Source organism: Equus quagga, chromosome 1 (assembly GCF_021613505.1).
Source record: "Equus quagga isolate Etosha38 chromosome 1, UCLA_HA_Equagga_1.0, whole genome shotgun sequence".
NCBI lineage: Eukaryota > Metazoa > Chordata > Mammalia > Perissodactyla > Equidae > Equus > Equus quagga.
The window spans coordinates 139927446-139952378 of NC_060267.1; the positions used below are offsets into that span (position 1 = coordinate 139927446).

Here is a 24933-nt window from a genome sequence, read left to right on the forward strand (position 1 = left end):
GGCTCAAGAGGTGAAAGAGTCACATGAAATGCTTTCATACAATGGCTGGTGCTATCAGAGAACATCCTGTCCTACCTCTAATATCCTAAGAAACTTCGTGAGTTCTTTTTATAAGGTTCACAGGAATAATAAAGAATCTCTCTTCTGTTATCTTACTTCTAAAATAATGATTACAGCATTGATAAGAAACAGTCTATTGCCAATGCTGCTTTAGTGTTCTAGTCTCAGTAATGTCAAAGCAACCATCCAGAATCACAATCAACAAACACACGTAGGCCCTGTTTACAGGGGAAATCAAAACCCAAGGCTCACATAACTGATCATAAGCCTCTAGTCAAAACACTACTTTAACAAATTATAAGAGCACTGCATTAGGAGTAGTTACACTCACAAGGCCTCAGGCTTTGCTGTAAAAAATACAGAGGTGCTAATTCTGACTTTACTAATTACCAGCTATGTAACGCTTGCCAAGTTCTGAGTGCCTCTTCCATGCCGCGCCTTGTTCTAGGTACTGGTGGTATAAAGTCCCTGGATCACAGAGCTTACATTCTAATGGGAAAGAAATCAGTGCACAAGCAAGTAATCAGTGATTTTAGACAATGGTGAACACCAGAAAAAAAATAAAGGTAGGGTCGGGAGATTTGGGGGAGGGGGCAGTAGTCAATCCTCTTGAAGATTAAATGAAACAACCTTTAAAACCTCCTGGCACAACCGTGAACCAAGAGAAGACATCTCTGCCCTTCACTACGCCTGGGGATGAGGATGCTTACCTAACACCCCAGGAGCAGTGAGAAGCCGTGAGCACTTATGAAGTACTTCGGCAGAGCATACAAAGGCTGACTCATAAGTATAACTTTTTGTCATTAACGAAAACATTCTTTAACAGAGAAGGGAGAAAAGCTGCAAATTGTCATGACAGGACTCTGAACACAGGACCAGAACATTATTCAATTCATGCTTTAAACAAATAACATAACGGAAGGTATCGATATCACACAGACAATATCTGAGCAATTTAGTTTTGACAGGAAGATTCTGAAATCAAATTATATCCCAATTTAAATATATTGTTTGAACATAGGTAACTAGGATACCTGAACAGCAACATATTAGCTATATAACTGTAATTCATATCTATTCTCAATTGTATTAAGCTAATAATTATATATGTTTAATTAGGTATAATTATTCCAATAGTGCTATTCCAAAAAGTAAAAATACTCAGGTTGCACATTTTGGCTCCAGAATTGCAATGAGAAGTCTGCTTTCCTCAACATAATTCCAAGTTTCTTAATACTTAAAGAACTAAGATAATTATTTTCCAACATATGTGGATAGAATTCACACCAATGTAAATTTGCATGTTTACAAGAAATATATTCTTCAAATCATAACATGACAAAAGCAAATCTGAGAGAAAATTACATTCCAAAATAAGAAACCAGAGTTGCGTATTAGGAGTAAATCCTCACCCAAAATATCAAGACTATATAAAACAGAGCTCTGATTTATCAAACACAAATATCCCGGAATAATAAAAAATTTGAATAAAAATTATAAATGAATGTCTTCCATGATTTATTTGTAGAGTTATAAGTCTATAACAAGAAAAAAGCTTTTAGGATAAAGGACAATGTCAGCTTTAAAAAGACAGCATGAGATCTTGGTTACACCCTGCCACTTCTTCCAGAAATCATTTTCACTTTGCATAGCTAAAAGTTTGAACAATTAAACTGCAGACATTAAGTTTCATTTTAGAAGTGATTGTGATAAGCAGAATTCTAACAATGTCCCCCCAAGATCCCCATCTCCTGATTATTCATTCAATCGAGGCACTGTCCTGCAGATGGAATTAAGGTTACTGATCTACTGGCCCTAAAATATGGAGATTATCTTGGATGGTCAGGGTGGGCCCGATGTAATCACATGAGTCCTTAAAAGCAGAAGAGGACAGAAGCGTCAGTCAGAGCTGTGGCAGAAGGGGAAGGGGAGATTTCAATCATGAAAAGCATTTGACAAGCTGTTGATAGCTCCTGAGATAACAGGGCCACATGCAAGGATAGAAGAGGTCTCCAGAAGCTAAGCGTGGACCCAAGCAGACAGCAAGGAAACAGGGACCTTGGTCCCATAACTACAAGGAAGTGGATTCAGTCAACACCCTAAATGAGCTTGTAAGTGGATTCTTCCCCAGAGCCTCCGGTATGGAATGCAGCTCTGCTGACACCTTGATCTTAGCCCAGTGAGACTCCTGGTTGGACTTTCGACCTACAGAAAGTATGAGATAATACATTTGTGTTGTTTTAAATCTCCAAGTTTATGGTAATATGGTAGAGCAGCAGTAGAAAACTAATACAGTGATCAAATCCCCTGTAGAATGAAATAACTTTCACATTAACCCCTGGCCAAAACACATCCACCAACAGAAACACTTTATCTTCCTGGCATTAAGGAATGAGATGCTTCCCTCATTCAATATCTCAATGAGATACTGAATTTTTTTTTTTTAAAGATTGACAACTGATATAACATCTGTTGCCAATCATTTTTTTTCTTCTTTTTCTCCCCAAAGCCCCCCAGTACGTAGTTATATATTCTAGTTATAGGTCCTTCTAGTTCTGCTATGTGGGATGCCACCTCAGCATGGCTTGATGAGCAGTGCTAGGTCCCCACCCAGCATCCAAACTGGCAAAACCCCGGGCCGCTGAAGTAGAGTGCGTGAACCTAACTGGCCACAGAGCCAACCCCTCAACTGAATTTTTTGATACCTGGTGTTTGGGTTTCCAAGTGATAAAACTTTTTTAAAAACTTTACTTTTTGTTGTTGTTGTTGTTAAGAAGATTAGCCCTGAGCTAAAATCTGTGCCAACATTCCTCTACTTTGTATGTGGGCTGCTGCACAGCATGGCTTGAGAAGTGGTGTATATCCACAGCCAGGATCCGAACCCATGAACCAGGGCCACTGAGGTGGAGTGTGCCAAACTTAACCACTACGCCACAGGGCCAGCCCCTTAAAAACCATTTTTAATGAAAAGTCTTAAATTTTATTAAACCAAGGTTTTTCCTAGTTTCTTAATCTAAGTAACAATGTTTCCTTGACTGACTAGGGTCTATTTTGAACACACCATTTCTGTGCCATCCTACCAAAAGATGAGGCCTTCAAATTCTAGTAATATAGTATCATGAAAAAATTACAGAATTTAAACTCTTATAAACCTGGTGTGAATTCCAACTTCATGCTTACTATCATGAGTCACTAAACAAACCACTGAACTTCCCAGCTCAGCCTCCTCTCCATTAGAAAGAGGTAAGTGATAGCAGAGGGTAAACAAGAGAACACATGTGATATGCCCAGCACTAACGGGCTCCAGAGAACAGCAGCAGTGTTCTATTACTAAACGACCTCAGACCACTGGGCTTTGTTTAACTCTTCTGCTGTCTTTAGTCTCTGGACAAAGCCATCATTTTTGCCCCTTCTCAGCTGCTTTAGTCTTACATCTGAGACAAGTTAACAGGCTTCAGATAAAATGCGAGGATGGCTATACAGTCCTGAGCAGAGTGGAGTCCACAGTTATTATACTCCTCTTCATACTGCTCAGGGGTCTATGTTCTTCTAAGCTCACAGCTATAATTGGGGAGACAGAGTTAGCACAATTTACTTCTCCACACAAATAGTATGTTACTTCTTTAATAACTAATGTTATTCTTAATATAAAAAGATGATTAGAGCATCACAGCTGAGTGAGCTTCCCCAGTAATCTCTCCCCTCCAACATACAATGGACAGGACATTCATACTCCAACAGAGGACATCCAAACACAACACAAAAAACATCTGAGAGACCCACGCAGCCATACGATGCAGGGCAGAGAGGCTAGAGCCCCCCTCAGAGGAGGTGAAACAGGGTAAGAGAAAACTTCACTCCCTCCCATATAGGCTGCAATCTGGGACAGGGGGAGGCCTCCTAGAGGGAAGAAACAGGGAAGGAGACACAGGAACATCAAGGACCCCCGAGGGCCCTTGCAGCCTAGAGGGAAGACCTCTACCCGGGCAAAAGCTTTCGTGGTGTGGTGACCTTATCAAGCCAACACCCCAGGAGAGCAGATAGTGAGAGCAGAGCGAGAAAACCCTGAAAGCATGCAGGAGAGAGTCCCTCCCCCTCAGCCACCCAGCGCAGCTCCAGCCCCTGGGATCTCAGCTGCAGGGAGAGGGCTCAGAACATGGGGCTCTTGACCCCCACCCAGTGGTGACAGGCGGTAATGTGATCAAATAACACCAGGATGCAAAAAAACAGAGCCACTCCCTCTAGCAATATCAAACATTATATTAGTTCTCCAGACCAGAGAGAAAATGACAAGTACCCAGAAATCAATCCTAAGGACACAAAAATATGTAATCTAAATGACAAAGAATTCAAAATAGCTATCATCAAAAAACTCAAGTTAAAAGAGAATGTAGAGAAACAATTCAATGAGTTCAGAAGCTACTTCATGAGAGATTGAAACTATAAAGGAGAATCAATCAGAAATATTAGAGATGAAAGACACGATGGAAGAAATAAAACAAAATACAGATTCCCTGAATGCTCACACAGACATCATAGAGGGGTGTATCAGCATAATTGAAGACAGACATGTTGAAATGCTCCAGGTAGAGGAGGAGAGAGAACTAAGACTAAAAAGAAATTTTAAAAGTCTCCAAGAAATATCCAACTCAATTAGGAAATGCAACATAAGAATTATAGGTATACAGAAGGAGAAGAGAAGAAGAATGGAGCAGAAACTGTGTTCAAAGAAATACTAGCAGAGAACTTCCCAAACCTAGGGAAGGAGATGAAAAGCCATGTGGAAGAGGCTGCCAGATCTCCTAAATGTGTCAATGTAAAAAGACCGACTGCAAGGCATATAGTAGTGAAACTGGCAAAAGCGAATGCAAAGAAAGAATACTAAGGGCAGCAAGGCAGAAGAAAATAACCTACAAAGGCTTTCAGTGGATTTCTCTGCAGAAGCCTTACAATCTAGGAGAGACTGGAATGACATATTCAAATCTTTGAAAGACAAAAACTTTCAGCCAAGAATACTCTATCCAGTGAAAATATCCTTCAGATATGATGGATAAATGAAAACTTTCCCAGACAAACATAAGCTAAGGGAGTTTATAGCCATGAGACTGCCCCCCACACAAAAAATCCTCAAGAAGGCCCTTAATACCTGAAAAAAAAAGGGGAGACAGGGGTTACAAGCATGGAGTAAGGAGATAAATAGGTAGACAGAATCACAGCAGGAGAGCAAATACTCAAGTATAGCATTAAAGACAAAGGGAAGGGAAAATACCAAAAACAAACATAATCAGGTCATTTCAACCACAAACTCATAACACAAGATGGAATAAGATGTGAGAAAACAACTTGGGGGGGGAAGAGGAAAGGGACTGAATCGGTTTAATCTTGGTGGGTTGTCTTTTTGTTTTGATCCTAGTTTCTTGCCTTGCAGAAGCTCTTTAGTCTGAGGAAGTCTCACTTGTTTATTTTTTCTTTTGTTTCCCTTGTCTGAGAAGACATGGTTTTCAAAAAGATCCTTTATGTTCAATGTCAAAGAGTCTTCCAGGGGTTTTATGGTTTCAGGACTTATCTTCAAGTCCTTGATCCATTTTGAGTTTATTTTTGTGTATGGCATGAGATAATGGTCTACTTTCATTCTTTTGCATGTGGCTGTCCAGTTTTCCCAACACCATTTATTGAAGAGACTGTCTTTTCTCCATTGTATGTTCTTTGCACCTTTGTCGAAGATTAACTGTCCATATACGTGCAGTTTTATTTCTGGGCTTTCAGTTCTGTTCCATTGATCTGTGTGTCTGTTTCTGTATCAGTACCATGCTGTTTTGATCACTAAGGCTTTGTAGTACATTTTGAAGTCAGGGATTGTGATGCCTCCAGCTTTTTTCTTTTTTCCTCAGGACTACTTTAGCACTTCGGGGTCTTTGGTTGCCCCAAATGAATTTTAGGATTCTTTGTTCATGAAGAATGTCATTGGGAAAGATTAGGAAAATCATGCAACCCTCTTCCTGTCAGGTTCCCAGAATGCTGGTGGCCAAGTTTACATCATCCCCCTCCCGCACCCCCACAGGAGCTTTGAAAACTGTCTCTGAAGAAACCTATTGGCCCAAAAGAAAAGATCTGCAACTGCTGACCTTTAGCCCTCACTCACCCCAATGAAAGAGCTGAGTTCCCGCACAATCACCTAGAATGAAGGCCACCAATGACAAGTCCTGACCCACGAACAGACCTTCCAGTCAATTTTTTAGTGACTCATTATTAAACATGAAATGACAACCAAGGAGTACCAGATATTTGAAAAAAGGTTCCATCACAGAAGATAAAGCTCAAAACAAACAGAAAAATAACTTTGGGTAAACAAACTATGCTGAGAACAGAACAAAATTTCAAAATACATTTATAATTGATAACCTCAGAGAGAAGATATTGTATTCATGAAACAAGAACAGAGTGCTACAAAAAAAGAACATTCAGAAAGCAAGAACATGTTCTCGGACTGACAGCAGAAATAATAATTTGAATATTCAACAAAAGGATTGAAAAGATGAAAGTGAAGAAGTCTCCTTGAGAACAGAATAAAAAGATAAGAGCTGTAAAACAGGAAGGCATAGGAAGGAAGAAGGGTGGGGGAAGAAGGGAAAGAAGAGGAGGAGGGGGAAGGGGGAAGGTGGGGATGAAGGAGGAGAGAAAGAAAGAGAGGTGGGGAAGGAGGAGAGAGAAAGGGGCTCTATTAAGGATGTTTAACATCTATTTAGCAGGAATTCCAGAAGACCACGCAAAAAAGGAAAGAAATTATCAAAGAAATAGTGCAAAAAGCACAAAACATCAAAAAAACTCAAGCCAAAGGACAAATTTCCGGATGGAAAAAGCCCATCAAATAAATGGAAAAGACAAACACCAGGCACATTAAGTACAAAACTTCAAAACACCATATAGAGACAATCCTACAATTTCCAGGGGAAAAAAATCAAGAGAAAGAAGCATTGAAATATTCAACAGACACACTACTGGACTGTTCAACAGCAAGGAGTTTAAAATTCCAAAGGATGATAATTTCTAAGTGAGAATTCTATACTCCGCCACACTATCAAACAAGTGTGAGGATAGAATGAAAACATTTTCAGATGTGCAATGTCTCAAAAGATACCTCTCTTTCCCTCTTTCTTAAAAGGAAAGAGCGTTTCATTAAAATGTAGAAAATCAACAGAGTTAGACTTGGAGTCCAAAACTAGAGAGAGGTGAAAGAAATTCTCATGACAGTGGTTCCAGGACAACAGCTACACAACAGGCCTAAAGAACGGCAAGTCCAGACCAAAGCGGGGGGCAGAGAGCTCCAGAGGGAGAGCTCAGAGAAAACAATGAGTCCACAGCTACCTGACACATCTGAGAGGAGTTTTACTGCTGTCACAGAGACTGAAGATGAATCAGTGACAGGTACATTAAAAAAAGTCAAGTAAATAAGAAGAAAAAAGGCACTTCTTAATTCCAAGGAAAAACAAACGTTTTTATAGAGAAATGTAATAATAATATACTACTGACTTCATCTGAACCATATCTACAAGATCATAACAATGTGAACACTGAATATCTTACCATAACTACATTGAGGGGAGAGGCAAGGAAAAGAGAGACAGGTAATAAGTTAAATTGTCATCTTCTGAAGTAAGAAGTCATCACTAAAACTGAAAACAAATCAAGAAACAGCAGTACACGTAACCATGCTGTTTAGAAATGCGGAGTAAAATACCAGAAGGAAATGCTCAAAAAGTTGAAAGTAGATGTCTCTGGGACAGTGGCAACTGGGAGTACAGAAGGGTGCTCTTTTAGTATAAGCTTTGTTTACTTTCAAACCATATACAGGTATTAGACTAAAATAAACATTAAGTTTTAAAAAATGTGTTTAAACAACAGAAACAAAAATAAGAGTAATTGTGGATCAAGGTAGAGTTCTAGCCCAAGGGCTATGGGACCTTTGCCAGGCGTTACCTTTCAGAGACAGAAAGTAGAATGAGGGTTGCCAGAGGCTGGGTAGAGAGGGAATGGCAGATTGTTTTAATGGGTACAGAGTTTTAGTTTTGCAAAACGAAAACACTTCTAGATATGGATGGTGGTAATGGTTGCACAGCAATGTGAATGTACTTAATGTCAATGAACTGTACACTTAAAAATGGCTAAGATGATAAATTTGATGTTATATGTATTCTACCACAATTTAAAATAAAATTACTATTTGCATAGTCATGTCACAAAACTGTACCAAGTTTTTTCCTCAAAAATCTTACATAATTAAAGGCTAAATGATCAAATTTATCATATCTCTCGTTGAAAACATATAGGCACAACAGTTTACTAGATTTGACGAGAAAAGGAAAAAGTAAGAAAAGTCCTCGGAGCTCACTATGCCCATACCCAGATGCTGCTCCTCCCATCACCCCTCATCCATCCTCCTTTTGGGTCCCAGCGGTCTCCCCATCACTGAGCCACTGCCTGGGCACGTCTCCCACCGCCCAGGTTCATCTCAGACAACACAGGAGTCCAACTTGATGCCAAACCCAGCCAATATTTCTAGGAAGTCAATTCATTTTGATTCCATCTTCTTCCTCAAAACCCCAAGGTCCCACCCACTTCCTATTCTCTGTACATCCTAAAACTCTCTCTAAAAATAAGACTTCTTTGGGGCTGGCCTGGCGGCACAGCGGTTAAGTTCATGCACTCCACTTAAGCAGCCCAGGGTTCACCAGTTCAGATCCCAGGCACAGACCTATGCACCACTCATGAGCCATGCTGTGGCAGGCATCTCACATATAAAGTAGAGGAAGATGGGCACGGATGTTAGCTCAGGGCCAGTCTTCCTCAGAAAAAAGAGGAGGGTTGACAGCAGATGTTAGCTCATGGCTAATCTTCCTCAAATAAAAAAATAAACAAAAACGAAAAAGAAATCTAAAAAAAATAAATAAAAATAAAAGTAAGACTCCATCATAGGACCAAGCCTGAACACCCACCTAATTTGAAACTCTAATCCACAGCAAAATCTTCCAGAGCCCCAGGCCCTCTAAAGAATGTTTTCTACCAGTATTCTCTGGCCTCACTCAGCTTGGCCCAGCCCTAACGCACCCTGCAGAGTACTTAAGAACCACCCGGACAGCTAAACTTGCAGATACCCAGGCCCCACCCTGAGAGATTTTCACTCAGCAGGCCTAACATGGGGCTTCAGAACATGCATTTAAAACAAGCACCGCAAGTGATCTAATGCAGCCTGGCGCTAACCAAGACCCTGAAGCCCCAAACCAACTAATGCCTTGGATACAAACTCCATATCATCTGTGCCTAAATTTATGAGGATACTCTTAGCTTCCCTCCATCATTCCTTGCAGAGATGCGTGAATAATGTGAACATTCACTCTACTGGATAGATTAACGTCTTGATCACAGTGCAGCTTAGTTTACACCTGTCCTCAGGGCTGCACCGCATCTGCCCCCACTGACCTCACTGCTATGACAATCTTGTAAGAAGAAAGGAGACTTCCTAACAGAGGAAAAAAGGTTTCTTCAGAGGCAAGCTGCAGCCTGATTCACTTTCTAAAGGATTTCCTGCCATACACCTCTTTCAGCTAACCTTTTAAAAGAAAAGAACAGGCTTTAAATGTTTCCAATAACGGATTTCTGTTGTAATTGTTTTGTCATTTCAAATTTATCATTGTCTGACATTATCCATGCCTACTTGACTGGTTTAAAAAGAAAAAAGGAGTCGTAAAACAGTATATTTAGAACTTCCTGAATGTTTAAAAAGTATGAATTTTAAATTCTGAACAAATCAATATTGTTTTCTGTATTCAAAATGCATATGAACACGCCAACTATTTTCAGTTACAAGTGACTCATTTCTGCACCAGACATGTCCAAGGACTAAGGCAAGAGCAATCTGATAAGAGAAAAAAAGGTAATTTGAATAATGCAGTGTAATGGAAACATCAGTGGACACTGGGTCTGCCGTGTTCCAAGGCCGGTTCTGCCATGGCTTGGCTGTGTGACCCGCTGGTGGGGCCAAGGGCAATTACTTCCCTGTATGTAACAATGATGGAGGATATACATCAACCTATGACCTCACAGAGGCATTGGAAAGACAACACTGTACACGAAATGACTTAAGCTGCTGCCACTTCAAAAGAATACATTCCAAATTACCCCAGATTGTCTTCTTTTTGAAGTACTGGCAGGTGTTCTACACTGGCAAGTTCCTTCCATTTACTCAGGTGATTCACTGAGGATCTGCTCTGCACAAGCCTTTATGCTAGGAACTGAGGACTAGAGGAGAAATCAACGTCTTAAGGTATGTCTAATGTGTTCTACATATTTGCAACCTAGTTGGAGAAACAAAGTCTATATAATGATTTCACCATTTCTAGGCGGCAGAGTGAGTGGTTCAAACAGTGCTATGGATCGATGATTCTTTCGGTCCTCTTGTCCACGAGACAGTAAATACACCGTTTATCAATCCAAAGACAAAATGAGCAAACGTGGATGTCTGGTGCCTAGTCCCTGTGACAGTAGACTGTTATGGGAGCTCAGTAAAGGGAAAGATGTGGAAAAAAAAAGCTTCTCAGAGAAGGTGAGTATCTGTTAAGTATGCTAGATATCTCACTGACACTCTCTTTCAATCCTTAAAACAATCTTGTGAAGTAGTAAATTCTCATTTACAGATGAAAAACTGATTCAGAGATACTAAGTAACATGGCCAGGACACAAAGCAAGTAGCGAGGTCAGGATTTGAATCTAAGTCTGTTCTGACTAAAAAAGCCTGAGGGCTCTCAGTTCTACCATGGATGTGATCAGCGTGTAAAGAGGGGGAGAGAGGAGGAAGGCATTCTGGGTAGAAGGATCAAAAGAAGTCCAAGCTTGAAGTTAAAAGAGGATGGCCAACTCTGGTAGAGTAGGGGAAAAAAGCATTGGGCAGTTAAGTGAAATAAAGTTAGGGATAGATTGTGAAGCAGCTAGAATACAGATGGCTAAGAAATGTGAGCTTAATTCTATCGGTCAGTAAGATGAAATTGTAAACAGAGGAGCAGAGGATGAAACCAGGGCATTAGGAAGGTGAACCTGATAGCAGGACAGAGATGAACTGGAGAAAACGCATGTGATAATATAGAAAAATTATTATTTAAAATTCCAAGCAGTTTGATATTTGAATAAACCCAGTAGTAATACTACATCTCTTGTATGGATCTTTGTTAAAACACACATCCAGGCACATTTTAAAAAATGGCTATTATGTCCTACTAATTCTTATATGGATCAGAAACCACTTCCACCTCCAAATGCATCTAAGAAAAGAATACTCCTTAGGTGAGAGGCCCTATCTAAAAACCCGTCAGAGCAGGAAGGGCCGGAAAGAAGGAAGAAGAGCAGAGGCTCCAACTCACAAACTCCTTACTAAAGAAAAACAAAGTTGCACAAAAGTTGTGTCTTCACATTTACAGAAGTGCTCAACACTTTTTTCCAGGAGAAAAAAGCGAAGGACTGACAAATTAGAGAAGGACTTTCATATAACCCCACATTTCCTTTTTCATCTAAACAAATGTAGAGTTTCCACTTCTCACAAAAATCAATACAAAAGCATCAGCCTCACCACTTAAGGGCCAAATTTCCTTTCTCTTTTACAGATATAGAGCTCTTTTTTTTATTTTCGGTCTGGACTGGTGAATTTAGTGCCTCTTTGGCAGCTCATAAACAATCGTAACTCTCAAATTCTCCATCCCATTCAATCTTTGCCACAGGAAAATTCAATTGCATTCCGTAACCTAATGCTGAGCTGCATCAAGCCAGGGCTGCATACTGCTTAAACACACCTGAGACCTGGGGTAGGATCATATTAAACTCTTTAGTGACTATCAGATAGACCACAATAACCTAATTAGCAAGCAGAGCACAGGAAACACTTGCCCAGCCATTATCTTAGTCAAAAACACTTTGCGGGACTCATTCACCAACAAAGTGATCACCTTGCAAAAGGAAACTGGGAGAGAATAAGGAAACTTGGCGAGGAAAATGTGGAGGGAAGCATGCAGCTGGGGTTTTTCAAAGAGAATTACGGTACACAGAAGTGGCAAAGGTAAAAAGTAATCATCATCTTTCCTGCAAAATATCTGATGTTGAGCAGATCACCTCACTTCCAATTCTGCACCCCTAACTTTAAACTGAACCTTCCAGAAAGTTAAGTGAGCTTGCGCTTCTGGGGAGCACAGGAAGTGCCCAAACCACACTGTGAGATCCTCATATCCCTACAAAGGAAACGTGATACCAATGCCTAAGTACGAAGACATTTTAACTTATTCAGGGAGGAATAAGTTTCTCAAGAATTACATTTGCTTCCGCTGCCAAAGACATTCTTGGTCTACGGCCACTGGATTTTCAAACAGTCCCGAGGTAAAGCATTAAAACCAAAGTGAGGAGAAGAAAGTTATTCACAGGTAAGAAAAGTGTAAGGGCTAAGGGTCCTGCTAAGGGAAATACATGTTTTTTATTTATCCAGGACAAGCCGAAACCCCTACAAATACCTAACTTACAACTCTAACGACCAAAGCCTTTTTATTTCTCAAAGCCTCAAGAACTTGGTTTTACCGAAAAGTCAATCTGCGGTGCCAAAACTACCGCGATTAGCCTCTGGCTGTCAATGCGGACTGAAGAACCTACTTTACGCTTGCGCTGTGTAAAATTTAAAGCCAAGTAAATCTTCCAGGATCTTACGAGTACTGACTGTATTTTCCATTTCCCCTGCATCCTAAAGACTGGTCAGGCAGGCTTCGATGCCCAGCGAGAGAAAGGTGTGTCAATTTGTGCGTGGACTCAAAGGTGCAGCCGCTCTGGGCCCATTAAAATAAGAAAAAACTTCCCTTCCAGCTCTGCTAAACTGTAAGGATAAATTTAGCCGCCACCTCTCCAAAAAAAAGTGGGGAGGAGCGCGCCTCGAAGGGCTGCACCCAAAAGCCGACCCCGGCGCGCAGGGAGCCGGTCGGCAGCTTCGCCGTCCCGCCGGGGGCGCCGAGGCCGGGCGGGGCGGGGAAGGGCTGGCGGGACCGTCGCTCCCCGGCCCGCGCCGACGCGGGCGGGGCCTCGGGGCGACCGCAGCCCACACGCTCCCGGAAGGGCCGAGCCGGGCGAGGAAGGCGGGGAGGGCGCGGGGCTCGCACCCGGCCCGCCGACCGGACTCGGGAGTCCTCCCGCAGGCCGGCGGCCCGCACCTGCCGCCCCGTCCGCCGCCCCTCGGGCCGTCTCGGTGAACGGCCTCCGACCCGCGGGACTCACAGCTCCAGCTGCTCGTAGGTCGTCGCCGCCATCCTGCACCAGCACCTCCTTCCTCCTCTTTCCGCCCGCCCCGCGCCGCCACCTGGGCCACGGCGCCCCTAGTCACCAGGGCACGGCGGCTGCAGCGCTTGGCCTCGTCCCGCCCCTCTGCCCGCCCCGCCCGGCCTGCTAGTGAACGGGAGGCGGCGGTGGACAAACTTAGTGCGCGCGCACTAGCGAATGCAAGACGTGCTGCCCCAGGCGGTGCATTGGAGCGCAGGGGAGAGCGCGAGACGTCGCCGCGGCGGATTGGCGGAGCGCGTTTGCTGGGGAAAGGCGGAGCACTGGCAGCCGTGGGCCCACGCCGCGGCGGCTCGCGCAGGGGCAGAGGTGTAGTGGTTGTGTCGACGAGCGTGTTGAAGCTGTGTAAGAGGTGATCTACATTACAGTGCAAGTTATGCCAGCACGGGGCCAGTGGCGCAATGGATAACGCGTCTGACTACGGATCAGAAGATTCTAGGTTCGACTCCTGGCTGGCTCGAGGTGTGCTTTTTGCCACATCTCTTTTTGAGACTACAGGATCTCCTTGGAAAGGACTATGGCTAAAGTGTCGAAGTTGAATATCTTTAATTTTAACCCTACTTAGCCCGAAATGTCAACTTTTAAGCTGTGTTTGGAACCCGAAGTTGTGTGAGGTGGTTTGTAAATTGCAAAGCGCCTTATTAACGATGTACAGTACATGAGGAGTCTCTGTAAATGGGGTACATATAGGAAAACACCTGGAAAGGTGGCTCTTTGGAGTCGGGGTGTGCTGTGGCCCGAGGTTAGCTAGCAGATGACACAAAAGCGCATTTTAGGCAGCAGTTCTGGCCTTTTTTCCCGTAGAGCGGAAGCCCATGTGGTGAAATGGAAAGCGGCGCAGTCCCAGTTTCCCAGGATGGGGTGGGCTCCCGCTCTACCCCTCTGCGGAGAAGGAAACCCTGCAGCGCGCCTGCGCGCGTTAGAGGGGTCCGCAAAGTGTCCGGAGTCTACAGCCCCGTCCTCGGAGCTCCGGGTCCAGAGGTAACCTGGCCGCCCAATTCCGTCGGGAAACCTTAAAACAGCGGTGTTTTTACAGTAAGAAGGCCCTAGATAATCTAGTATATTACCCATTTTCTAGGTGCCTGGCTCGAAGAACTGAGGCGGCCCGAAATGTCTACCGCAGACGGGACTCGAACCTAAGGAATGGCTGAGACGTCGAACACTGTCCGTTAACCAACCAATCGATCAATCAATTATCTCTCTAATATGTTTTTTCCTCCTGAAGAAATTTTAGAAAATTTGTAAAATACAGAAAGTTATTGGGAATAAAAATAACGCGAATTCCCATCCCGAGATTATTACATCCCATCATTTTTTTCCCTATAGACTTTTTTTTCTTCCACACTTTTTAAAATATGGGTATACCTATACCCATATTTTTCCAAATTTGGGGTTGTGCTAGAAATGCCTTTGTGTTCTCATTTTGTCCCCGTAGCTTTTTGTCTGAGATTTAAGGTCATTAAATATTGTCTGCAGATATCCCATTGGAGAACTAGGTATTTTAAGCACTACCCTTTTGTTGGGAATCTGGGTTATTGTCAGTTTAACACTTTATAAAAATAACCCTCTGTGGAATTATTTCTGAATGTCTTATAAATTTCTAGATGTGCAATGATCAGATGGACATTTTTAACGTCCATTTCATGGACATTTTAAAGACTTTTGGTACGTATTTTCAAATTGCCCCCCCCAAAAAGTAAACCAATACACACTTCCATCAACAGCATGTTTCCTTGCATGCTAACCCACACTGAGTATTATAAATTTCATTATGATTTCTTTGCAATTTTCATAATTGAAAAACAGAACTTCCTTTTACTTATTACTTGATGTATATATTTTCTCTTGATGTGTGTACTCCATTTTTTCTTATACATTTGTTAGACTTTTTAATATATTAAGGATATGAATTCTGGCTATCAAACACATTACAATCTTTTTCCAGTTTATCATTTACCTTTTCCTTATAATACTTTTGAACCTAGGGTAATTTTCACTTTTATATATTCCAATTTACCAAGATTTACTTTACGGTTTCTTCTATTGCCTATGTACTCTTTTGAAAATGTTTTTTGTTTGTATTGTTTTTTCCATTTACTTTAATTCATTTGTAAATAAATTTTGTTAGTCATCCCAATGGAAAGATCAATTAAGGGTTAAAGCCTGTCGCTCTTATTGAGCAATCATGGGCTCTAAGCTCTTTACTTGCACTAATTGAATCAATCTTATAACAATCCCTTAAGGGAAGTTTGGTTGTTATCCCCATTTTTGCATGTGAGGGAACTAAGTTTGCTTAAGATCATTGAGCAATTAGGAGGCAGAGCCTGAGTTAGAACCTGAGTCTAGGCTCTTGATCCCAAAGCCGTCCCGCCTGTGGATAATGCATGTCAGAGTGGACTCAGGCCCACTTCCCTGTCCGGGCATGAATGGCGATCACATACGCACCTCACCCCTTCTCCCCTGCTAGTTAGCAATCAGAAGACCTCATCTCTAGTCCTATGATGATTCTACTCACCAGACCTTTCCTCTCCTTTAATAAAACAGAGATTTAAGTTGCAGCCTATCTCGTAAGGCTTTAAGGAAAGAATGTTTCCAGCTGGACAGCCACCTCCCTGCAGAGAGCTCCCAACTGTGCTCTCTGAACATGTCACCATGTAGAAATTCTGTCACCGCAGAACTAAGAGACACAAAGCCTGACCTTTCTTTGCCAATTGTGTAACACAAGCCAAGGCCTCTGTCAACATCAGTGAGGCTGAAAAACAGAAACTGATCCAGGCAGAAACAGGCATTCTTTTGGGGTTTTTAAATGCTAAACAAGCCAAAATCAAATTCTAGGGAAAGCAACATTCAGGAGAAGAAATCAGCCAAGGATAGGTAATATAAATTGACCTCGTTAGCCAAGTTTTTTCTATAGCAAAATTATGTTACCTATGTAAATAGAAATATTTTACAAAATCTGCAGAGGCTTCCCATGGAAACAATCCCAGCTACAGATGAAGCTTGTTGGTCCCATCCAAATGCTCTCTGCAGCCCACTTTTACGTCCATACTTCTACAGGAGAGTGTGGCTCCTGAATGCTGCTCCCACGCATGGACTTTTATTCATTCTGCCTGTTGTGGGGTCTGCATTCCTGCTAAGTCTCCAAATTGGGTGTGTTCCCTCTCTCTCTCCATCATAGGCCTGCTGTGGGCCAGGTCCCATGGGCAACACAGGGCCCACAGCAGCCTGTCCTTGCGGACTTGGATCAGTTGGAGGAATATGTGTGTAACCAAGTGGTGGGTTGCGTTAGGCTGCCTTACACACCTGGGGGTATCTACATAACCTGGACTTCTGAAAGTGTTGCACACTTGGGCTGTCACATACCTGGGATCTTCTCCTGGACCAGATTTCTCTGGCTTCTTTTTCTCTCAGAGTATGATGTACTCTAAATATTTTTTTACACTTAGAGTCCAAAGTCCAAATCACTTTTACGTATGAACCACTTCTGTTTTCAACCCAGGAAAAATGCAAACCCTACTTTTAGCAATGCCTGAAGAAAATGCACTTAATATCCCCAGGATATTCTTTCATTTCCACCCAAAAAGTTTGTTGGCCTCTGTGGTAGGCTGAATAGTGCCCACCTCCCAAGATGTCTTGTCCTACTCCCCAGGGCCTGTGTGTGTCTTCTCTTACAAGGTATGAGAGACTTGGCAGATGTGCTTAAGGGTCATGAGACAAAGGGATTATCCTAGATTATGTGGGCGTGCCCAGTGTAATTGCAACAGTCCTTAACGAAGCAAGGTTGGAGAGGAGGTGTGCCAACCAAAGTCAGAGTGATGCAGCTGAGGAATGTGGGCAGCCTCTAGAAGCGAGAAAAGAGCAAGGAATGGCTTCTCCCCTGGCACCTCCAGAAGCAATGCAGCTCTGCTAACATCCCTGTAAGGCCTGTCTCTCCGGAACTGTAGGATAATAAATTTGTGTTGTTTTAAGTCATTAAGTTTGGTTATTTGTTAAGGAAGTAGTAGGAAACTAACACAGTCTCCAAACAGAGAGCAGCGAGAAGTCCTTCCTCACCCTCACAATGACTCTGTTAGGCTAAGTAGCTGTAATGAACAAATACACTGAAGGACAAGTTATGGCCCCCAGCAGCCAGAGGGTCAAACAGCTCCCTCTGTGTGAGACTGCCCAGGATGGAATCTCTGCTCTATTTACTGGGTACTTATCGTCTAGAAAGTTATTTCACCCTTCTGTGTCTCAGCTGCCGTGTTGGTAAAACGAGGGATTATAAGGAATATGGTCCTTGGAACAGTATCTAGTACTTGAGGAGCACCCAATAAATGTCAGCTGTTACTGTTGCTCCTGCTTCAATCCTGGAATTTCAAACCAAACCAGATTCCCCACTGCTTCAGCCCAAATGGCCCAAAGACCTGAGCCAGCTAGCATTTGTCATGACTGTGCCATCTCTTGCCAGCTCCAAGTTCAGGGGTGTCATTTTGATAGCCTGAAATTGGCCATCCTGGGAGTGTTTACGTCATAGAAGCCAGCAAACACTCCCAATCAGGGCTTAATTTTTTTCCCCCCAAAAGCTGATTTACTAGCACACCATGGCACAGACCACCCTTTTACCTGACTGTATTTTTTCCTCGCTTGTAGCACCAGGGTCATAGAAAACAGCAGCCTATGTTTATAAAATCAGAAGAACTTCTCTCCTCACTTAAAAAGATGTTTTATTTTCAAGTAAGACAACCACAACAATCAGCATCCTCGCTCTCAGCTCTCCCATGTCTTTGGTACATGGGACCTGGCAACCACCGGAACGAAACTGAAGCCTAAAACAAGCCCATGGAGCAGTGAAAGGCAAGTAGCCGACCATCTCCCTCACCCCAAGGATTCTAACCACACACTCAACCCCTTCACTCTGCAAATCCTGCCTTCCTGCCCGTGCTTGCCTCAAATCTAGAGGGCCACTCACCTCTCAGATTCTTTGGTCATAACCTCATTAGAAAAAATCAACATACACAAAAGGGAAGGAGACACTGCATGCCACTGCAGCATGACCTTAAGAGTCTCAGTGTTAAGGACTTGGTTGAAGAAACTGCCGATTCTTGGAAAATGATTCTCCAAGGGTCTCTCACATTCCTACACAACTGCCTTAGTTCCAGACTATCTTTTCAAAGATGTCTGTGAACAGTCTTGGATGGTAGAGACAGTGTCTCTCTCTGGAGCAAAAGTCAGGCAGGCTTATCACCCATCATAAAAGTCTGTGGTTCACTAGGGTTGGGTTTCCTCTTGCAACGCAGGCCACTGCGTGTGCAGGTATCGCCTGGCCCTCTTCATGGGGCCCTGCAGGAACCGGAGCTCAGGGAACAACTGCAAATGCTGATAAACTGAAATGCTACTGCTGTTGCTGTGAGTGATAAACTGTCCTTTGTCTCTGACTCAGGAGTCTCATAACTTCTGCCAGTGTAAGTGAACATAAGTGAGGCCATCTTGTTACACTAAATAACCCTTTCCTAGTTACAACCTTTCTAACATGTGATCATTATAAATTGCTGCAGGCTTTCAGAATTTTCCGGCCCTGATCCTGTGCATGTACCCCTGCTGAGATAAGAAGGCCTTCAGGAAGAACGAACACCTGTAGGAACAATGGGAGCTCTGGAGCCTGTCACGTAGATTTCTAAACCCCCTCCTTACTGCCCATTTTCCCTGTATAACTGCCTCAAGATTCTGTAATCCTTGAAGATGGGTTTTTAGACATTAGTCAGCTGTCTTCTAATTAGCTGGCTAATCTAATCTAATTAAAACTTCCTTTCTTGATCCCTAACTCGTTGCGATTAATTGGCTCAGACCACAGTGAGCAGAGCAAGCCCACTGCTTGATATCACCAGGATCCATGAAACCATGGCATACTAGCTTATTTAGCTTACAAGTAGGGTAAACTCTGAAACCCTTCACAGTTTTGGGGGTTTTTTTAAGGTTTTATTTTTCCTTTTTCTCCCAAACCCTGCCTGGTACATAACTGTGTATATTTTTTTTAGTTGTGGGTCTTTCTAGTTGTGGCATGTGGGATGCCGCCTCAGCATGGCCGGACGAGCAGTGTCATGTCTACGCCAGGATTCGAACCAGCGAAATCCGGGCCGCCAAAGCAGAGAATGCGAACTTAACCACTCGGCTCCAGGTCTGCCCCCACTTCACAGTTTTGTGGGGGGTTTTTTGTTTTTTTTGAGGAAGATTAGCCCTGAGCTAACATCTGTTGCCAATCTTCCTCTTTTTGCTGAGGAAGACAGGCCCTGAGCTAACATTCATGCCCATCTTCCTCTACTTTATATGTGGGATGCCTACCACAGCATGGTGTGCCAAGCGGTGCCGTGTCCGCACCCAGGATCTGAACCAGCAAACCACGGGCCACCGAAGCGGAACGTGCACACTTAACCGCTGCGCCACCGGGCCAGCCCGTCCTTCACAGTTTTGACACTTTTGTGTTCCTTTAAGAATCCACAGCTATAAAAGACCAAATCCAATTAGCAAAAAGCACTGGCTGCTGACTCCACACACAGAAAAGACGACCCAGGAAACATCATTATGTTGGAGAGCACTTTAATGATCTACAAATTGATGCAGTTTTATTGTCATGATATTTTGAATTTTATAGTAACAGTAAAATTTTGAGTAATTTTATAGTAACAATATTTTGAAGAATTTTATAGTAACAGTAAAATTTGGAATAATTTCATAGTAACAATATTTTGAATAATTTTATAGTAAAAGAAGAGACAGAGGAATATAATTTCCCTGCACAGTGAAATTTTCATACACCCTATGGAAATTTCCCACATCTGTCCAGTTCTGGCTCAGAATAATACATAGCTAATATATTTTACTCATTTTTTCTATAACTTTTAAAAGTTACTTCAAATAGTAACTGGGGAATTAGGACCTATTCCTGGCACAAAGGAGAGTACAAAGAATTTGGTTTCCTGGCAGACAGAGTTTTAACAAGCGCATCAAGCAACAACAGTTTGGGGGTCAAGCTGAGCACACATTCTTTGCAAGTGTACCAGCAACTGTCACAGCTCTCTTTGGGGCACATGGGAAACGGCACACAAAAACAGCCGGGCAAAGACTGTGAATTCCAAATAATTCCCTCAAGTCCTAACATTTCTGTCTCTCCTTTTGTAAGTGTGACCTGAGCCCATGAAAACAAGGTGATGGCAACACTTGAAGGTGATCAGAACACCTTGCTTATCGCATTGGCCACCCAGGTCTCAATGACATCATCTCAGTGGACTCAGCTGAAACAAGTTTTCGCTCGAGCACTAACCACGGAGAAACGGAACCTGCTGCCATGTGCAGGCAATGACCCAGACAGGACTAAATGCTCCTCCGTGTTAAGAGATGAAGCAATCACTCTACTCAATGACAGAGGGGGGAAGAACATGAGAGAGAGAGAATACCCTGATCTAGCAGGCCAAACTGGGTTACTGGCTTTCCTCAGACCACCCAGGCAGTTTCTGAATGGCCCTAGCTGGGGGGGGAAAAAGACAAGAAAAAACTAAAGGGCAAAATGAGGCAAAGGAGAATGCTGGAGGCGGGCTTTGGGGTCTAGAATCAGGTCCTAATTCTCCTCGTTGATCTAAAGTCCAAGAGCTGTCTCGAGAACTCAGGAAGGGCTATTTGCTTTACCTTTTAAGACAAACTTATTCATCCTGGTCTACCAGGTGCCTGTGTTTACCTTCTACGTGCCTATAAATACAACCTCATTACAGTTCTATTTTGCTAGAAACTTATAGAACATTTAAAATACCAGGTAGGTGGCCATCTCTTCATGGCTTTTGTGCATGGGCCCGAGGAGGAGAGAAACAAGTGGGGCAAGATTCCTACTCGGTGTCCTCTCCAGGGATGCTGATAAGACAAGTTGCTGCCCTGATTTCTAGAACGTCTGGAAATTCTCTTACGGCTCTTCTTCAACGATTTAAAATGCCATATTTGCAGAGCTATCTGAATCACTTCAATCAAGGCCACTTTAAAAATTTCATTTAAAAAATTAATCACAGACTGTTTAACTAATTAGTTACCCAACTTGCAAACAAGTCTCTGCCACTTCTGACAGTGGCTCCGAGGCAATTTCTTCACTCTGTTTTGACTTGGAAGTGGAGCGAAGGTGTGTCAGCAAGGCCAGAGACGTTCCTCAGTTGGCACAGGCAGGTTAAGACACACTGGCTGGCTTCATTTGCCCACCAGCCTTGCCAAAGCTGAGCTGAGCAGGTCGGTGGGAAGAGAGAGGTATGACCCCAGGGTTCACTTTGCAGGCCCCATGCATTTACAAGTTTTCAGGAGGCCCAGCCCATGAAAAGGAACCAATGAAAGCACAGGGCCCTAGCTGAAGTGACATGTGGCCAAAGAATTCCAACAGAATGAATTTAATAGTAACGGAAAAGACAACCCATGGTGCCAATTCTGTGCTTCTTAAAGCAACTGCTACCAAATGAGTGAAAATAAGGCCTAGAAGTGGTGCCAAGAGCAGTGAAAAGTCTGTGCGTCCCATGTGCCTTTGGGCTCCACTGACCACCCTCTGTGGCACCAACACCCAGTCCCCTGGCTCTGGGTGTGGGGTGAGGGGGTGGAGAGCAGACGCCAGATGCATCTCCTGGCCTGGCTGGCAGTGGTGAGACAGCCCCACCCTCCTGTGACAAGGCCACGGGGCCCTCTCCACAGGCTGAGAGAGCAAATGCCAGCCAATCTTTTTTTTTCTTTCTTTTCTTTTACAGCTTCTTCTCATTGAAATACCAAGGGGTATTGACCTCTGGCCTCAGGAACGTGACATGCAGGGCAAATTCTGCCTCTTCAGAGGCCTTGAAATCTTGCCAGCGTGTGGCCCTCCCTTAGCCCTTGCCACTCCAGGGTGGCACTGTGCTGAAATGCATAAGGCTATAGCACCTCGTTTCAATCAGATCTATTCCCAGTTGCCCTTCAGTTAAGAATACAGTGGCCAGGCCTGCTGGAGTCTAGCCTGTGTGAAGCCAGAGATTCCTAACATAGCTAGGAAGGTATCTGAGTCCAGGGTGAGGGCCGAGCACCTCCTTAATCTGCCATGTGGTAAAGCTCTTATCTGTGAGGTATTTTGTGTGTGTGGAAGATTGAAAGTGGAGGAAAACAAAAAAAGAAAAAACAAACAAAAGCATGTACCTTATACCGGTTTCCTCAAACATAATGCCTGTGCCAAGAACTGGGCAAGAGAGAAACCTGTGAAATGAATATCATAACTTACCCTGAGGCCCTCCCTCTCATGCTGGCCTAGAGACCTCACACACACAAAAACTCTCCTCCTTTACCAAGCGCTGGCTCTCAGTCTGCAAGCAGGACTTCACACTGTTAAATAAGCGAAAACAGGCACAAGAGATGTCCCCCCCCATAGCATCTGGAGTCTTGCCTTTGCAGGAGGGACTCCAAAGTCACAGACTCTGGAGAGCTCCAGATAAAAAGCACAAACAAGGGGCCAGAAGAGCCTGGTGCCTGCACCAAGTTCTCGTCCCGAAGCACAATTTGCTAGGACAGGGCAAATTTCCGTTGGGCCCCCAGCTGCCTGGAAGGGAGTGAAGATTTGCAACGGCACACGGTACGCTGTCGGCGGACGAGCAGGAAACCCTGTCTCGCTTATTTCAAAACTTAGCTCTGGCTGAGCAAGTAAATTCTCCCTAAGATACAGAGCACACGTTAGGGCTTCCCTCTTGCAATAATGCAATTAAAATTTGCAGCCATTCTACAGAAAAATAGAAGCTCAACATGGGTGGGGGGGGGGCAGTGTGTGTACATATGCGTGTGTGTACATGCACCCGGGGCAGGAGGGGGTGTTTGGGTGCAGGGACTTTCCTAAGCGGAGGGAAAGGGTTGAATGTATTGGCAGCTGAAATCTCTCTTCACAGGATATTGTGAAATACATTCAATGCAAACCTTTCCCTCTGAAGCACGAACTGTTACCAGAGTGGACAGGAGGGTTCATTCAGGTACGCTGATGCAATCTCCTGTCACATGCCACACACTTGCTGGAGTGTCTTCCTGAGTAATCTGGTGAGGGTGCGGCAGCGGAGAAAGGCACTTGGAAAATACACACAGACAGGCAGGGTCCACCTCCCAGGTTAAAGGCCAGGGATCCCACGTGGATGTGCAGGAACTCGCCAGCCTACCCTCCTTCCCCTCTAGCCCAATTCCACCCCAGGGGCCACTGGAATTAACAGGCAGATTTCTCATCGTGCAACCCTGGCTTTTCATCCCCGCCGTGATGTCTGTGAGAGGCTCCGGCTAGAAGCGGTGCTGGTGAAGGGCTGCGGACGAGGGGCCTTTCTCCAGCCTCTTAACGTGGCAGGAGTGACAGAACAGGTGGTCCTCCAGTGGGTAGCAGCGGTGACCGTCTTCATCATTGAGCTCCAGACCACAGTCCTGGGGTAAGGCAAAAATGTCCAGTGGTAGCAAAACAAAATAAATGGACTGCAAGACTGACACAGAGGCCACAGTCCCCACAACTAGCAGAAGGTGCTGTGTGATTCCATCCAGGTGGAAAATGCTGGTGCAGAAACACGCAGCTCCTGCCCAGGGAGGATCTGGACTGTGCTGTCCGACACACAAGCCACATGTTGCTCTCGAGTACTTGAAATGGGGTGGATCAGAACTGGGATGTGATGTCAGTGTAAACATACACCACATTTCCAAGACTTAGGACAAAAAAAGATGTAAAATATCTCATGAAAAACTTCTTAGATGACAATGAAATAACATTTTTGATATATGGGTTGAGTGAAATATCACAAAAATGAATCTCACCTTTTTTTTTCTTACTTTTTTCATGTGGCTACAAAAGAAAACTTAAAATTACACAGGCCTTGAATTTGTGGCTCTACGATTTCTATTGGACAGCACTCGTCTGGACTGTGAGGAGAGGCCTGTCAAGCAATCGTTTCACCATTTTCTCCAGCACCTGGGGGACCACTGACAATAGCTTCCACCTGCTTCTTCAGTGCTGGCAGTGGGATCAGCCTCACGCCACCACCTGCCGTTCACCCCATGCACAGCATCACAAAAGAAAGCTCCTCTCCTTCCACGGGTGAATCCACTTAATGCTGGCTGAAGCTCCACAGGCACTTAAGTGTTTGCACTCCGCCCAAGGGCTGGTGAGGGGCTACCCCAGGCCTGCCTGACAGTCATGGGGCACCAGTGGCTCCTTCAGCCTGGGGTGTGACACAAGGACACAGCAGGGGCAAAAGGGCCCCCACCCACCTTCGCATCAACCAGAGACATGCCTGTCTCCAAGGTGGTTTTCTTCATGATTTCCAGGGCTCGGGTGAGAAAGGGGGTCTTGGCAGATAGAACAGCCAACAGGCTGGAAGGGAGGAGTCTCTTCCCCAAATCACACAGCTGCCTGACAATCTGGCCCCTAAACGGGACCTGAAGCTCCCCCTGCACATGACCCACCCAGCTCTGCAGTTTCAAGGAGAGCAGCTGTGACGGTTTCAGGCCTTGGCAGTATGAATGAGAAGATAGCAAAGC

General features: G+C 43.9%; 2 protein-coding genes, 1 long non-coding RNA gene and 1 other non-coding gene across 4 annotated transcripts in view; 2 read left to right on the forward strand and 2 right to left on the reverse strand.

Annotated features, from left to right (window-relative positions):
- The window catches only part of SACM1L (SAC1 like phosphatidylinositide phosphatase), a 60965-nt gene extending 47479 nt beyond the window's left edge, over window positions 1–13486 (reverse strand). Inside the window, exon 1 of the mRNA XM_046666048.1 lies at window positions 13354–13486. Coding sequence (XP_046522004.1) covers window positions 13354–13385 — 32 coding nt within the window. The 5' untranslated portion in view covers window positions 13386–13486. The remainder of the gene's footprint in view (window positions 1–13353) is intronic.
- A 151-nt stretch (window positions 13487–13637) lies between these two features.
- LOC124252325 (uncharacterized) lies at window positions 13638–15488 on the forward strand. The gene is made up of 3 exons (XR_006891946.1): window positions 13638–13875; window positions 14218–14394; window positions 14492–15488. It is a non-coding gene; the product is annotated as an uncharacterized LOC124252325 (long non-coding RNA).
- On the forward strand, window positions 13801–13873 carry TRNAR-ACG (transfer RNA arginine (anticodon ACG)). Its single transcript has one exon. It is a non-coding gene; the product is annotated as a tRNA-Arg (tRNA).
- Window positions 15489–19972: 4484 nt separating the features above from the next.
- The window catches only part of LIMD1 (LIM domain containing 1), a 66074-nt gene continuing 61113 nt past the window's right edge, over window positions 19973–24933 (reverse strand). Inside the window, exon 8 of the mRNA XM_046666356.1 lies at window positions 19973–23829. Within this exon, the coding sequence (XP_046522312.1) occupies window positions 23692–23829 (138 nt within the window). The 3' untranslated portion in view covers window positions 19973–23691. The remainder of the gene's footprint in view (window positions 23830–24933) is intronic.